Below are 17,500 nucleotides of genomic sequence, written 5' to 3' on the forward strand. Positions count from 1 at the left end.
CAAAATGGTTAGCTTCTGTCAACATCTGTTTCACAGTAAAATTTTGGATTTTCATAAGTATTTTTGTCACACTTATAATTTCATTGCCTAGCATTTTGTCCAAGTCTTGTCATCTTCTTTCTAGTTATGCCATGACTTTTTCTGATCTGTTTTTATATTTTGAAGCTCTTCTTAAGCCAAAAGTTGTTGTCCTTACCCAACAGTCAAAACTGATGTTGTGTGCATGAGCAGCTGTAATCTAACACCATTTTGTCAGGATAGAAAATTGCTCCATAAAATACAAACTGTGGTTTTGTGTCTAGAGATGAAGGATATTGAAGGAAATATATTAGGCTTTTCTGCATGCACAGAAATATATTATGGAGAAGATTGTCTGTACTTTCTTGAAAACAATGCATATGTTTCCAAATACTAATCAATTCCACAGCACGCAATGTATAACTTCTTTAGCTACTCAAAATATGTCAAAATAATTCTAGATAATTGAAGTATCCTCAAATGATCTGAAAAATAAAACCAATTCATACTGGACAAACAAAAATGAAAATAGCTTTTGTGGCTTTAAGTCCTTTATTGCAAGTTGTTTGTCACTTCAACCTAAATCCCTTCCATTATTAGGAAAGTGAAGCAAAGCCACTGTTTTCTGTCTTAATCCTTCTTCTCAGATGCTCTGCACAGTATTTTTTTTTTAAATCAGGCTGCTATGTACACCATTTTCTGAACTCAAGAAGTTGGAGTTCATAAACCAGGCACTCTTCAAAGTTGTCATAAGCATATTAGAGAGATACATACTCCTATGTTGGGGTAGTGTACCTTATTAATATTTCATTTTGGTACAATATACTTGCATTAACTCTCTTAACACAGGTATCATATTATTTCAAGTCAGAGAACCTAAAACATCATAACAAAGATTAGACTAAGAGCAAAGCCTTGAAAACTACAGCCATTAGCCCTGTCATCCCCTATAAAGTTAATGGGTTGGAAAAATGGTCATCCTTTGGACTAAAAGTTGATATTTAATTGAAAGAAAATGTTTTTTAATTGTAATGGGGATTTTGCATTAGTGTGAACATGAAAAGGTACTAAAGAATCTAATGCAAGGTTATGTATTGATTTCCATCTTAACGCTAGTGTAAAATGAAGGAATATTTTCACTTCATAAACAACCTCTCCTCTTCAGCACCATGACTTCTTATTAGTTTTAAGGGCACAGAAGACAGAATTGAATGAAAAGAAGAAATAAAATAATCTCAAACATTCTTTTGCTGGTGCACAGGACAAAAGCCGTGACACTGCTGTAAACCCTGATTGACTCCGCACCAGAATTATCAAGATGTTATATGTCGCCTTCACAATTTTCCAGGGTTATTTGGTTCAGGAAAGCAAGAGCATCTGTAAACCTAGCACTACACTGCCTTAATCAAAATGGTTTTAGTGACTGTGGATTACAACAAGAGACCTGACATAATGGATGTGCGAAGTCCACCCACAGAATTAGCATTGCTATAGCTTAGAAGGATGGATGTATTTAGAAAATGTAGTTTTTCCTGAAATGGATAATGCATGAGTTAAATGAATTTTAATTCTTAGTATTAACTGTACTTAGAACACTAAGTTGAATTTGGGAGATTTTATTTTCCTTTTAATGCAAACTTGTGTAAATTGAGTTCTTTTCAATCCCATATAAGTTTCTCCAATAAAAGACATTATTTTGAAATTCCACTTAATGGACTTATCTACCTAAAATTTGCTAGTCAGTATAGGTTACTTCATTTAAAACTGAAAGACAGCATGGAAGATGGAGAAAACATTGCAAATACTTTATGAAATGTATTGCAATAATTCTAATATAAAAGTTATTGCAACACTGGGTACTTATGGTCTGCTGTTAAGGTGCTTTTGTTACATACCATGTAGTCTACCATTTGTAAACACATCTTTTTGATGTTTCTGCCAACATCCTGGCAACAAAGCAGTGCAATTTCAAATGAGCTAATTAACTTAATTGTTGATGAAGCATGAAACAGTTCATTCACCCTGTTAGCTGCACCATGACAACGTAAGAGTCTCAGCCCCTGAAGTTACTCATCTATATAAGACTATCTGTAGCTTTCCATTAAGATCTATTGCATGCCGGAATGAGTATGGCTCTTCTGACACAGACCAGTCCATAATGAACATAGGTAGAAAATCAGTGTTGGTGTTGAAAATTCAAATGAACACAGAAATACTAGCATATATTTTAATAAAAGAAAAAAAAGGAGGAAAAAAATGCAGGAACCCGTAGCAGTTTGAAGCTGCAAATGAAAAGCAAAAGCTGAGTCACTTGGATTCTAAATGCCTTGATTTAGAAAACTGCTGGCAAAACTAAATACTAAAAGTAAAAACTTTTGACATAACTGTTGAGTTCTGAAAGGTACAAACCATTCACAATGCTTTTTTTCTGTGTATCTTGTGCACATACAAGAGTAAAAGCAAAAATAAATTAGCAAGTAAGAGTTAAATGGTCATGTTTCGTCCTTTTTTACTTATACTATATACATCAATGCCCACTGTATACAAAATGTCACAATATAAAATGTGCTTTTTCATACCCCTACTATTCAATATACAATCTAAAGTATCTCTTCAAATTTTCCGAGGTTCCATTTCAGTAAAGGATAATAAGAGGATTAAACACTGTGCTATTGCAAGACCTGCAAAAGTGTTTGACATGAAAGAAAGGATAACAATTTGACCCTCTACAGATAGCCTCGATCATCTAATTGCTTGGAATACACCAAAAAAATCTCTGACATGATTTACGGTGAAACTTTGCCATCTTTGTCTTTCTGTCTCCTTAAACAACCCTAGGTCAACAAGTAAAAATTCACCTACTTTAAAAATTGTCCAAAATCTTCACAAATGCTTTCACAGCCAGGCCATTTGCAAACTCCATGACCATAGAGAGTATGGGAGGCTCCAGTTTCCTCATGTGACGAGCTGCAGCAAAAAAATAAAGCATCAGATTCATCTCAAAAGCCATAATCGTTGGAGGCTGCTAGCACCTGTCAGGTTACGATCAGTGACAAACAGGTCAAAACAGGTCAATTTAGCTCAGAGCAGTCAGAAAAATTTAATCGTTCTATTGAATAGTTCAACTGCCAAGGCTAGATGATGTTCCAATTAGAGAAGAAATAGAGCCAAAGATGACTGTTAATAAAGGATGAAAAAGTAAGATGACTGTATAATACCATATGCTAATTCTGCCATATGACCTTGGTGTAACATTTACCTATAAATAAAAAATATACTCAGTAGTGATCAATTTTAAGAAGAAATATTGAAGATGGACAGTCAGAATTTATGAATATTGTGAATGTTACTAAAAAATATTTGGATTTTCTGTTTCAATGAGCATAAAAATGAAGTTGCTTCAATTAAAAAATATTTTTGTTCACAAGCATTGCTTCCATTAGCTACTTAGCTTCATAAAAAAACCCAAGTGTATTCTGTGTCTTTTTCTGAATCCTCTTTAACAATTTCAGCCATGTACAGTTAGCAAAGAAGTTCAGGGGACTGCCCCATGGAGGTGGGCATCAGCTACACATCCTGAATAAAAGAACCATTCTCTGAGATATAATAACAAAAGCAGTTCTAAATAGAAATACTATTATAAAGATATTCAGAGTAGAACCAGTTTTTAAGTAATACAAAATAATGACTGAAAAATGTTTTCACAGTCACATAAAGACTCGAGACAACTAATTACAGCCTCCTATTATAAATATTAAAATAGTTAAATTGGATATTTATTTGAAAATACAATTATTTAAAATTTAGGTTATGTAGCTACAAATTAAATTTCATCTTCTGTTAAGATCATCTACATCTGACTGTAGTAATATATTTACTACGAAGTGCTACAGATACTGTGTACTCTTCTATGCATTTAATCCATTACAGAAGAATATCTGTCAATGTCTCTGAAAAACAATTTTAACTTCATCCATATGGTAGAACTTCACTGTATTATAGTAATGACACTGAAACTTTGTATGAAATGTGTCAGCTGCATTACTGTTGTGCATGTAAGAGGGAAAATTCAATGGTATTCTTCACAAGAGACAAACAATATGAGAACTGCATTAATGTACTAATTTTTAAAGCACTTTTTACAGGAAGTCTTTGCACTGAATTACTGCCTTGAACTCTAAGATATATGTACTTCTATGAAACCAGCAGTGTGATTCAATAGTAAGGGCCTGACTGCTAGATATGTCAACTCAAGTATGAATGAAACTATGCATCTTCAAAAGTGCCCACAAATCTGTACTTATATGACTAAACCAGCACACTACATACTGGGATTTCTAATTTTAACCAAAACCATCATAAGTTCAAGTGTTGTAAAACCACAGGCAGGTGTTGTCATTGCACCTGCAAAATTATACATGGTTATTGAAAATGGCGCCCTATTGATAAACAGTTCTGAAAATCAAGTCTCCATGATCTGTTCAGTAACCTGTATTGAGTGTTATTTTGTGATTAGAAATAATGTGACTTATGATGTTAAACAACAGCTTTACGTTAAATGATAAGCACAGTTGAAATCTCATCAGAATTACCTGTCTCGCCTTGCACTTAGAACTGAAGACTGTCCATTCACTATGGAATGATGAGTTATTGGTGGTGATGCTTTGGAAGTGGTGGAGGAGGTAGTAGAGGAGGAATTGTTAGTAGTGAGGTCTAGCCCTCCATGTTTAATGCCATTGTCTTCCATACTGTGAACTCCAGTCACTTCTTTCCATAACTGCTGAATCTCAGCAGGACTTAAGCCAGCTATAAAATGAAAGAAAGCCCCACTAATATAACAAAATAAAGAGTTTCATATAATGAGCTCAGTGTTATTAATGGATTAATGCCAACAACAAAGCTGAAGCTGTTTTTCCAGCACAATCAATGTGTAGTAAAACATAAATTCATTTTTCTTCTGACAGAATCCAGGTAATCTAACTGTCTTCTCTTTAATATTATACCCCTTCTGAAAACATTGCTCAAGGACCAGATGAAAGCTACAAAGAACTTGCAACTACTTCGCATAAAGACAAAAAAAAAAGCAACTCTGCATATACTTCCATACAAGATTTTTGTTGTCTGTTTAATCAATTTCGTGACATGGAAACATAACTCAATGCATCCATAGTTAACTCTGGTTTTATAATTCCTCTTAATCAAACACGCAACAGAAAATAGAAAAACATATTACACCAAGGACACAAACATTGATATTCTCTTTAAACACTTGACAAGAGCAGGAGCAAGGGAAGAAAGCTGGAGGGAGAAATACCAGAAGACAAAATGAAATCAATGAGATCACAACAGGCTTAACATTTGAGCATAATGCATCTGATATTAATCAATGACACCCATATATGCATTAGACTTATTATTAATAAAAATTGTTCTATTCTAAACTGTGTCTTAAGAGGCAAAACCAAAACCAAACCACCATAGCAGAGCTAGATAGTGTGACCACTTAAGCTCTTTGGTACCATTCAGTGGCAATCAGAAAGACAAAAAAACCTGGCCCATTTATGACTCCCTCTACACAGATGAAATTACATGTATTACATGTAATTACATGTATTACTATTTTTTTTTATAGCCCTACTGTTGAAAACAAACCAGAGAATTTGACCAGGAGAAAGGAGACTCTGTCTCACCAGTGTCCTGGGGTGATGGGCAGCCACACAAAATTTGAAGAGCTTCTCAAACTTCTCTGCTACATGCACAGTACTATTCTGGAGTCTAGCCACCATATCTTTGCAGATAGAGCTTAAATTTGCTCTCTACTCCACTTGTAGCCTGGAAACCTGTCATTTCCAGGATTTATCCTGGGCCACAAATAGCAATGGCTCATAGAAGGTGCTCATATATCTGTGTTAGAGTTGTCTGCCTTGAGTTGAGCACTTTGCACAAAGTCATGGAAACTTCCATAACAAGTTGTTCCTGCTTGAAGCAGAGACTCCCAAAATATAGGCAGGAGAAGAACTGCGAGCATTCCCTTACCTTCCCACCAAACATGAATTTTATATATTGAAAAATGAGGGGTTCAGCAGTATAAATCTTCTACCACTGTCAATCTTTATAAGTTTGGCATCTCTCATTTGAAGAACATTAAAATAGATGTAGCAAAGAAGAAGCCCAGAGAGCTTCTTGTGAAAGATTTGGTTTCATGGCCAGGATTTTCAGCCTAACACGGTTTGGGCAGATGTATCTTAAATTCTAATTCTGCCTTTCTTATCCCTTCTCAAGAAGTGAAATTAGGTAGGACATGTTCATGGCATCTAAGTCTGCTGGAATGCAAAACATTCAAAATGCTGATGTCTGAACTAAAATTTTGTCCTTTTTATTTTATGAAAGAACTCAAATTTATTGTCTTTCAGAAAAGCATCAAAATGTATCTAGTAATTCAAATTTTTCATTAAGGATGTTTTTGTTTGGTAAACAAGATAGAAAGATAGAAAGCCATAAATATTCGTTTTTCACTGTTTGACAAATCTGCCAGACTACTAAAATGTATTCAGCAAAAAATTATGAAAAAGCACAGTAAATTCCTTAACACTTCTCAGCAGCTGTTTCACTATGAAGTATACAAAGCTATTAAGGAAATAGACTAGTAGTGATTTACAGAAATAATATTTTTTTTTGAGGTAGCATGTAAACAAATTGGTTGGAAGGTATTCCATATTTTTACATTATGAAAGGAGCTCATTTTTTACACAACTTTTTTGTGTCCTGCCTCTCTACCTTAGATATCAACATCCACTGGCAAACTCAGTTAATGACAAGATGAAAAAGAGCTGATTGGTATGAAAGTCTCTAAACTGTAGTTTATACCATACTTGTACAGCAAAAAGCTAGGTTTTAAGGAGGAAAGCAAAGAAGTCAGGCTCTAGTTTACTGCATTAGAGAGATGGGTAACAGGAGTGATGTTAATATAGTTGTAATTGTTTAATGAAAGTAAGTAATTACTGCTGTGTTCATGAGGTATGTTCCACCAACACTGCAAATAACCCATTTTAGCATGGTAAATAATAGTTACCCACAAATGTAATCACAATTCAAAATGAAAAGTAATGTACTCATTTAGGTGGCATGATATACACAGTACATTATTCATTTCAAAGTCTTCCTTTGCTTCAGCTGTTGAACACAATAAACTAATTTTGTATTGAAAAAATAAAACCCAAGAAAAAAAAATCTGTTTGAATAATGAGAGGGTAATATTGTAGTGTCTTGCAGTGAAAAAATTTTCATCAGACATCGTCACGCTTTGGGCCTTGGGGGAGCTAAGTAAGAGCTGCCCCAGAAGCTGGATGAACAAACTGGGACTGGGAGGGGCTGGAGCAACAGCCTTCCCATGGGCAGCAATCTCCTGCTCCTCTGAGCAACTGCTGGGCAGCCCCTCTGCACAAAGCTATGGATGGAGCTGGATCTCCAGACTGCCCAGCCCACCTAGATGTTTTTAAAATAGGAAAGGAATTTCACTCTGGGCTCAGGCCAGCTATTTTATCACTTCTTCATAGCACTCTGAAAAGCTGTCTTTTAGGATAAAAGGATTAAGGGCAGGCACTTAAAAAGTATAAAGTTAATAAGCAGATTTGTAATTAATCATAAATTATGACAATTTTGTAGTTTCTGTGTCCAATTCTCATTTTACAAGAGACCTGTAAAATGGCTGACAGATATTTTAGTCAGGATGTAAAAGTAGAGTAAGTTTTAAAGTTTCATAGGTTGTGATAACCCTCAAAATACCCTCTCCACACTTCATTAAAGAAGAAAGGACAAGGAAGATGATCCAGAGTGGAATAAAAATTGAAGACTGTAATGAGAAGGTCAAATACTGATTTGCTCTGCAATTTACTAACACCAAGAATTCTGGGATTTTGAGGTTAGTCTTATAACTCTTTTCACCACTATCTATCTACTCTCTCTATTTTTATGTTTGAATAAATTCTTATTAAAACTACCACTGAAAAACCCATTGATGCATCTGTTTTTTTTATTTACCAACATGGCCTGATCAAAACTTGGGTCTGGTGGGGTTTTTTTAAGTTTTTTACAGTTATTTGCATTTAGCTACCATAGATGCAGCATAACATGGAATTAAGTCACAGTGAGCAAGATCTTCATAGTAAATATCTTGTCACAAAATAAATGCTAAAACATCTCTTGTATCTTATTTGCCATATCAGACCATCAAGAAAACATTGTAAACATTCCTGTCCTTTGTAGGCATGAACTCTACTCAGAGCACTAATAATTTGTGGTTTACAGGACTCTTTATGGCCAGTAACTTAGAAACATGAATCCCCTTGTGTTTCTGTCATTGTTCTAGCCATCCACATAACTCAGCAATCCAGATGGAAGCATATAAAAATATTTGTGTTACACACACGTAAATGCTTCTGTATAACCATACGGTACATTTGCAGTACAGGAGAAGGAGGAAAAATAGCCTTTTTTTCTGTATCCAGTGTCTATTACCTTAAATTCTGAAAGCTGAATTTAGTACTGCCACAGAAAATGTCTGTCACAAAATTTGCTTAATTTTATGAGAAAAACATAGGAAGTTTGGTCTCCTTACTTTTATGCAAACCCCAATGCAGGGACATCTATGTTGAATAAACTGTTAAATATTGGATGTATTTGAAAGTTTTTGGATGCGTAAATTTAAGATTTATGAGACAGTCTCTATAGATCTGAAGCCTATTAATCTTCATTACATTGTTATGAACTAGACTGGTTGCTTTACCTCCCTATGAAAGACACAATGAGCTGTAAAAGGAGCCCACAGAAAGAACCTGGAGCTAGTCACAACTCCAGATTTGGTTCTCTCTTTGCTATAGTGTCTGGCTCAAAAGACTTTCCTTCTTACCCTCATCACTCTAATTTCACTTAGGATGGCAGAGAGGGAGTGGCCTTTCTGGAGATGCAGAGATTTTCCAGGAGAAGTTGTCTTACGTTTTCAAGTTTGTATATCCACATCAGGGCTATGAAAAACTGAGGTCCTATAAATTAACTTGTGTATCTAAACGAACACTACATACACAGCAGATATCAGAACTAGAAGGGAAAAATGAAGAATCAAATACTTGACTGGAATTCATTATAATTAAAAATTATCAATGTAGAAGCAAACAAGTGATCAATTCACTTTAAAAAGAACAGTCCAGATATACTTTAAGTGTAGAAGTTTGTATTTTTAATTTCTTTAGTATCAATCTTTTTCATTATTACTTTAGTTATGCTTAATACTTTGAGTAAAAGAAAGACCTTATAAAGAATTATTTACTAGTTCTCCTAAAAATGTATTAAAAAAGGTATATTTTTTTTTCTGTTTTTCTACTAGAAGTGGATGAATGAGTGCTGCATTGAACTAGTGAGTATCAATGCAATTGGGTAGGAGTGCTTAGGGAAATCTATAGGGATTGCTTAATGTGAGAGAAAACCTGAGGAATTCTTGCAACAGATGGCACAAGGGGAGGCTGCAGAAGGCAGAGCTGTTCCGAGGGAGGTTGTGTTTCAATTGCTTTTTTTCCATTCTGATCTAATGTGATTTTGTACAAAAGGAAACCAGAACTACCGGTCTCACGTGTCCAAATTCATAAATCAGCTTGCCTCCCCACTGCTATTCTCAAATAATAATATTTAGTGTGATAGTTTACTCAGGACTGTTTTTTGTTGGTTTTTTTTTGACTTTAGGTACACTTATCTCATAGACTTCCAAAAAAAAGAACAATGTATGGAATTTACACACTTAATTGAAATCTGCTTTCCAGGAACTGGGGTTTTTAGTGGGTAAGTCTTCCTCATGCCTTTCTAGTGGTTTTGATTTGGTTTGGGTTTTTGTCTGTACTGTGTAATCTGCTTTTACTGATCTAATTCCTGACGCTTCGATTTCATAACAGTTATCTGGTGGAAGACGAATTAAAAGCAATGTTACCTGCCATGAACACAGTCTAAACAATGCTCATTGCAGGACTGGAGTGTCAGAGATCAGAGTATTGTATAATTTTTATGACAGACATTAAGCTCACCTCTCTATGGTAACACAAACAGAAACATCTACCTCACAGGTTATAGACAGAGCCCTTAAGATGGGAAGTCTTTGGCCTTATCTTAGAATGTAAGCAGCATTTAGCTCCAAGTTAATTTACTTTTCAAGAGTGCGTGCCCTATTTTCTTTCAACCATGAATGCATTTGTGTCAAGTAGCAGAGTTTGAGCTCATTTTCAGCATTGAGCAATCTTGATCAAAGTGACAAAGGGATTTTTTTCCCCAAGAAGTCTTCACTGTTACTTGCCAGTCATAATTCATTACTATTGCAATCACCACTTCAAAACTTTGTGTCATATTTAACATATTTAATATAAAGGAATAGCAAAAAAAGAAAAGAATCCCAAGGTTTATCCCTAAATTCATATGTCATAAATTGAAGATTCAAAGCACTTTCAATGCCAAACACTTTCTCTTCTTATAAGGAAAAAAAAGTCAGTTTTAGAATGGCCTTAATATCACTGCATGATATATTTTAAATCTGTTTGCTTATATTAAATGAAACTATAACATTTCCACTAAATAAGATTTCAGTAATTCCTCAGAGAAAAGCAACAGTGATTGAATTACTACTATTAGAAATTGTTTTCAGCACACAAGACTAATGAATATCCATCTTATATCTAAGAAAAATCACTCAAAAGAAGTTTTCTTTCTTCGAAGTATGCTGTAAAATTTATCCGCCTCAAGAAAATTTGATAATATGAATAATAAAGTTCTAATAATACAGTATGCTTAAGCATTAAAATAGGAAACTGCTGAAGTCTGGATGCAAATGGAATGGTTAAAAAAGTTCTGAATTAGAAGTTATTCCAATTGTGTATTACTCGAATACCTTGTGGCAGAGACTGGACGGGAAGAGCAGATTGGCCAGGTGGGATGGAAATGAGTCCCTGACGCTGAAGGTTCAGCAGATGTTGCTGCTGCTGAAGTTGTTGCATCTGGAGGAGCTGCTGCTGGAAGACAAGCTGCTGGGCTGCCAACTGCTGCTGCTGCTGCTACAACAAGAAGGGGGAGGAGGGGGGGAAGCAAATGCAGCAAAGAGTAAAGTGAGCAGTGAAAGCTAAAAACCCAAAAATGTAAAATCAACTGCTTTCCCTTTAATCTCAGTTATTAAATAATAATGCTATTTGTCAAATACTCAGGCAGTGAAAGAGTTTGAAATTTTCTATAATATTCAATCAAGCTATTAGGGAAAATGGCAAGATATACTTAAGGGCACACTAAAGAAAAGGGTCAAGAGAAAGTATGTAACAACTGTTTCAAACAAAAAAAAAGCAAGCCCAGCCCAGGCAGATGATAACAAATTTATCTATGCTAAAAGTGTAACTCTTTATAGCAGCCTGTGATTCGAAGGCACTCTTGTTTTTCCAGTTGACTAAGTTTGGTCTGCAGTGGCCCATGAATGTGGTCTCCAGTGATCTATTAGTAAACGGGGATGTAGCCTTCATTTCACTGGCCTGTTAGCTCTCTCTCCTTTCTTGTTGGAATATATTAAAAGGAGCATTGCATTCAAGGCAACAAAGTGCCCTATTATGGAGCAAAAGTATAAGTTCCAATTTTGTGAAGCATTTCAAGACAAACTGGAGTCTGCAAAGACTCAGGAGGGTATGAGAAGGCAGTCACACTTCAGAGAAAGACAAGCTGCTGTGGAAGACCTTTCCTTTCTAGTTTGGGGAAAAGAGAAACTTCTGATGCGCTCACTGGAAAACAGACTGCATAATGGAGCAAGTCATGTGGATTGCCCAGAGCCTCCGGAGAAATACGGGAGCAATTTCTATTCTGTAGTTGATGGCTGTCTGAAATTCTATTCACAAATCCAAACAGAAACAAAGCCTCAGGAGGTCACAACTGCTTCCTCGACGTTTGCATAATGGGCAGCTTGAAGACAACGTCTAGGATACCTGCTGATCAATTTAACTACTTCAACATGTTTTGTTTGTATTATGTTTATATTTGATGCAGTTTGCTGACAAGTGCAAGCTAGGCCTGAGAAACCCGCTTGTCAGGTTGATTTATGAGCACATCAAACTGCAACTTTCTACTCGCCACTCCAAACCTACAGTAGCAGTTCATTAATCAGAGGCCTGTGACTTTGAAATCTGTGCTCAATCGCTCTTTTTCAGCCATGGACTAAATTTGCATGCTCTCTGAGCTGTGCCAGTGAGAAAAGTAAGGCTCCTTCCCCAACACAGATTGCCTGTGAATACAAGATAATTAGTACAGTGTCCACCACACAGCTTGTTCTTTGCACATTCAGATTCATTCGTGAACATCATACAACAGCAGCACTAGACTGCTCAAATCCTCTGTCTCAGAAATTGGAGCTGGAGAATTTTATTGGCACTGCTATTAAGCCCAGTAAAAACATAAGAACAAATCTTTGATAGCTGCATCCTTGCTAAGAAAAGAATCTAAACCAGTCTTGTCTTTTCCAAGCTTCTGACAGCTCTGACTAGTATGCATCAGCAAGGGTCTTAGCTCCTACCTCTTTTGCTTGCTTTCCTGGATGCTGCTGCTGCTGCTGTTGCTGCTGCTGCTGCTGCTGTTGTTGCTGCTGCTGCTGCTGCTGTTGTTGCTGTTGTTGCTGCTGTTGTTGTTGCTGTTGCTGCTGCTGTTGCTGCTGCTGCAAAAGCTGAAGATGTAACTGCTCTTGCTGTTTCTTGTAAAACTCTTGTAGTTGTTGCTGAATAAACCATTTTGACTTTAATAAATAAAGGCAAAAGTTTCAAGTATTATAAATCTCCTAAACTCTTCTAGATTGGCATATGGTAGCGTAGCCATTAAGAATCACCTCATAACAAAAAATGTGATTTGAAGAGGCAGATCTACATACATTTTTTTCCAAGGCGGTTCTGAAATTTTCCAATGCAGATTCCAAAATATCCTAAACAAAAGGGTATAGAAAATCTGTATTCTAAAGGGAATGAAAGAGCCAAATTAACTCCTCAAATAACTACACCTAAGTTCCTCACATGTCCTATATAACACATCAGAAGCTGCACTCATCCACTTGCAAGAAACCTACAAGTCACTAAGGCCAAACTAAACTGTCTGTTTCTTAGGGGAAAAAAGTAATTAATCTGTCAATCGGTTTAGTGGGATGCTGGATTCACAACTGAAGGTGAATTGCCTGTAATGATCATGGCACAGGATATTAAAGTCTTTAAACATACAGTGATTGAGCTATGACTATGACAAACAGTAACATTATTTTCTGTATGACAATTAAAGCACCCAACAAAAAATCCATTCTGCGTTACAATGAGGTACTGATCACTGACACTATCTTTGTTGTACAAATAACGGGTTCATGGATTCTTCACTTAGTTGCCAGATTTTGTGCTAAGGAAACAGCAACCTCCTCCTTATTTTTAGCTTTATCTGCGACAAATTTTTTGGATGCAAAATCAAATAAAATTAAAAATTCTTTTTCCCATGATGAAATAAGCTGTTAAGTTCAAATTTCATAACCGCATAACATTGATGTGACAAAAGGGAACGCTACAGTGTTATGAATTTTAAAGCAACAATTATCTACAACTCTATTTGCACTTCCTTTGGCAAGTGTACAATTAAAATGTGCCTAAGCACTTGAAAATTTAAATATCATTTTGTTCGGTATTTGTAATGCATCTGCCACTGCTGCTGCTGCTGCTGTTTTTAATATAATATTTAACATTTCAAAATCACGATTTCACACTTCTGCAGTTAAAATAAGAAATTTAAAGACTGCTAAGCTTCACATTTGTTCTCATTCTTTTTGGTGTAACGAGAGATGAAATATTATAAAATAAGACCCATAAAATCTGGCTGACACTTGAGCTAATGCCCTGTGCTAACGGTCCAAAGCAGGTAACCCACATTACCTGCTGCAACATAACTGCTTGCTGCTGCTGGAGAAGTGCTTGAAGCTGTTGCGGAGACAACACTTGCTGCTGGAGAATCTGCTGCATTTGCTGAGGGGTGATCACCTGGGGAGTCATCATGGCCACTGACACAGGCACCTGCACAAGGAAAGAAAGATATCATCATCAAACACATTTTAGTTCGCTCGCACCACAGCTGTACATCTTTTTTATTTTGTAGCAAAGATGGACCATAATTTTTTACATAGTATTTATCACTGCAAAGTTCCAGTTTCAGTCAGAATCTGTTATTTTAAGACCACAGTACTGTGGCACTCTACTTTCAGAGGCATCAGATTCGATCAGTCTCAAGCTTTATGTTTCGCATCTCTTATGTATTCCTGCAAGAAATTTAAGCATTGGCTAGTACAAATGTGTATTTAAAAATAAATGATCACATGGCAGGGCTCTCAACACTTCATAATCAATCATCTTATCAAGTGTCATAATGTTACGAATGGAAAAATCTATTGAGACTGTTTCAAAAGTTATGATTAAAACAGACAGCAAAATAAGTATCTTAAAGCAGTAAATGTTTTACACTATAAAAACACTTAGCCCAGGAAAATATTTGTGTAATACATCACTTCAGCATATGAAAACCTTTCTTGCTCAGCTAGTCTTTTAAGGAAATCTAATTTATACAGGAAAAAAAAAAAGATACAGACATATAGCAGTACGGTGCTAGGGCCACCACCTCAGTAGTGAGAAAAGTGTTCTCAGTCAATTGTAACTGAAAACCACAAGCTAGGAAACCTTGCCATAAGATTATTAGTTTGTCCACTAAAATTTAAGAATGCATTTTTTTTTCTCTTTCAGGCCTTACTGCATCTTGATTATCTACTGAGGTGAAGTGTGTTCATATGTACGAACACTCACCTACACGCATGATCTCAGGAATATGTGTGTGAGTGGGAAAGACACAGCAAGGACATGTGGTTGACCTCACTTTAAGTGGGACACGACAGTACTCAAGAAAGAAAAGTCCTGTGGAAGAGTTTGAGGTACGTGCCAAGGCACTGCAGCAGACACAGTGTGAAACTCCTGTTCATGCTAAGCAGGACACAGTCAAACAGCTGTCAGCAGGCCAAGTTTTTCATCCATGAAGACGCAGCCACTCACTTGTCTAACAAAATTCAATTTTTTTTTTTGTCTATAATAGCAAGCTGGCTCATAAATATTGCTTTGTGAGATGTCCGTAGGACATTCCAGTCTTTTGCAAATCAGCAAAAATAATTTCATTATTAATAAAATAAATCATGAACAAGAGGAAAAACTTTGCTAATATTTTTATTACTTGAATATATCCCAAAAGACTCCTCATAAATGTAATTCTTAGAGGAAAAAAGAAATAAAAATCTGTGAAATTTACTCTTAGAAGGAATTACTTAATCTAATATTACACAGAATACCACTTTTCACACAGTTCATCACAGCATAAATTACAGTCCTAAAATATTGGCTTATGTAGAGTCTGAAAGTAAAATGTAGCAACCATTACTGAGAAGGTTGATAGACTTTTGTAAACAAGTCACTTCTAAGTATAAAAAAATGGATAGTCTTACTCTAAAATACAAATGGAAAAGACAAACCAGACTTCCACTCAGAATCAGACACCTGTAAGGAGGAACTCAATCTCAGCTATCACTGGACACCTACAGTCAACAGAATAAGGAAATTTCAAGGAAAATTTATTTGATCTAGTTTAGGTATTTATTTTGGCATAGGATTAATTATTCTCTGCATGTGCCCGTCTCCATTGAGTGTACGCTCCCTCTGAACAGGCACCAAACTTTCAGATACTTAATGTTGGTTGTTGCAATTTGTGACACCTAAAAGTTTTATAGTATTGAAAACACCTATGCAATATTGTTTTATTCTAAGTCTACGCGGTTCTAACGGCAGGACAAACAAATTCTTACAACTTTGGGATACATGAGCAAAGGGTAAAATTCACTGACTGGAGTCAGTGTTCAATTCCCTCTGAAGTCAGTAAGAATTTACTCCATTTACATGAGATCTGAAACTGCCTTCTTGTAAGAATTTTGCCTCAGTGATGCTATTCAGCTTTCACATGTTCACATGTTGCACAGAAATGAGAAGGCAGAGAGGAAGATTAAATCAATTAAACCATTACCTTTAACCTTTAAACCCTGCAAGAATTTTATATACTTATTACTGTAATATATAGAAAATGGTGAAGAGGTTGCACACTCACTATTCCACTTCATTTAACTTTACATTCCACTTCTTTTAACTTTACATTCCTTCCATATTTTCCCTGGCTCGTGTATTTTCAAACACACAAGTAAAAATTCTGATCTAAACAGAGTGAAAATCAACTTAGCTCTGTAAGTGGCACTGATTTATTCATGCTCTGTGCTGAATGCTCTATCCAGTAAGACGTGCAGCAAGACTCGTACTGCCACAAGAGTCCTCTATTCCTTAGCCTGAAACAGATTCTCCTTCATCAGGCATACTTCTGCTAGCTTTTGTAGTATCTGCTCTGAATCTCCCTGACTGTGTACTTGCTCTTATATTTGGAGATGCACCTGCTTTACTGTACACTTTAGAGCTTTTCTCTCCAAACTTATTTTTCCCATATATTTTTCAGCAGTTACCTTCTACTGTATAAGCTGAAGCAGAGAACCTAATTCACCAGTTTTTCAGGATGATGCGCAAAAGAGTGAAAAAAACTGGCAGTCAAGATCTTTAGTAAAAATACATATCTATGCATATAATATTGTCTTTAACACAATTTTATGTCAGGGTCCATATGTGTGTATCATACCTGGTATATATCTTCTTTTTCATAGATAAAGGACAAGGTATTTTGAAAACTGCTTGAATTTTAAATTAGCAAAATGTATTAAGCAAAGAGATTTCACTAATTGTAATTAGGTAATATAAATTGTTACATTTCACAGCCTTCAGTGATACACCAGACTGCACTTTATTTCTTACCAGTGTAGTGTTACTGTTCTATCTGGGTCAGGAGACTCTCAGAAACCTGCTAATTTATGGCCAACTCTGTACATTAGGTATATTTCTTTGGTTTTGTTTCTGTGTTTTTCAAGATTTTTTAATTTACAGAAATGTAGCAAAGTGGCAAACTGACTGTTTTTCATAGAAATCTCTCAGTATATCTGAAGTCAGATCAGGTAGAAGACAGTAGAGGGGCTCAGTGAAAACATGATCAAGTGAATGATGTGGTTAATTTGAGTGGGCCACAAACTCCCAACACATTCTTGGTCAGACCTCTCATGCAAAACTGAAGAGACAAAGTGAAACATGATTTATGACTGCAACTGTTTGTTACAAGGTGTCCTCAAAGAAACTGAACTCCCAACTCTGTCATGAAGATGACTGGGTAGAGCAACTCTTCAAAACACAGTGGGTCAAACAGCTTCTGAAGAACACATGAATATGTCAGCTCCATGATGGACCCTGTTGGGGCTTCAGGTTCTGAAGAGTTTCTCATGTTT

General features: G+C 35.8%; 1 protein-coding gene across 10 annotated transcripts in view; it reads right to left on the reverse strand.

Annotated features, from left to right (window-relative positions):
• Window positions 1-17,500, reverse strand: part of FOXP2 (forkhead box P2) — a 422,073-nt gene that overhangs the window by 52,366 nt on the left and 352,207 nt on the right. For 7 of the 10 annotated variants that reach the window (XM_069851259.1, XM_069851199.1, XM_069851193.1 and 4 more), the window contains 5 exons: window positions 13,977-14,114; window positions 12,596-12,793; window positions 10,943-11,105; window positions 4,611-4,824; window positions 2,881-2,985 (listed from right to left, as the gene is read on the reverse strand). In XM_069851259.1, coding sequence (XP_069707360.1) covers window positions 2,881-2,985; window positions 4,611-4,824; window positions 10,943-11,105; window positions 12,596-12,793; window positions 13,977-14,114 — 818 coding nt within the window. Of the gene's footprint in view, window positions 1-2,880; window positions 2,986-4,610; window positions 4,825-10,942; window positions 11,106-12,595; window positions 12,794-12,943; window positions 12,995-13,976; window positions 14,115-17,500 lie in introns of all 10 variants that reach the window. The other 3 variants (XM_069851240.1, XM_069851278.1, XM_069851249.1) reach the window with 3 other exon arrangements.

Source organism: Phaenicophaeus curvirostris, chromosome 1, assembly GCF_032191515.1.
Source record: "Phaenicophaeus curvirostris isolate KB17595 chromosome 1, BPBGC_Pcur_1.0, whole genome shotgun sequence".
Lineage (NCBI taxonomy): Eukaryota > Metazoa > Chordata > Aves > Cuculiformes > Cuculidae > Phaenicophaeus > Phaenicophaeus curvirostris.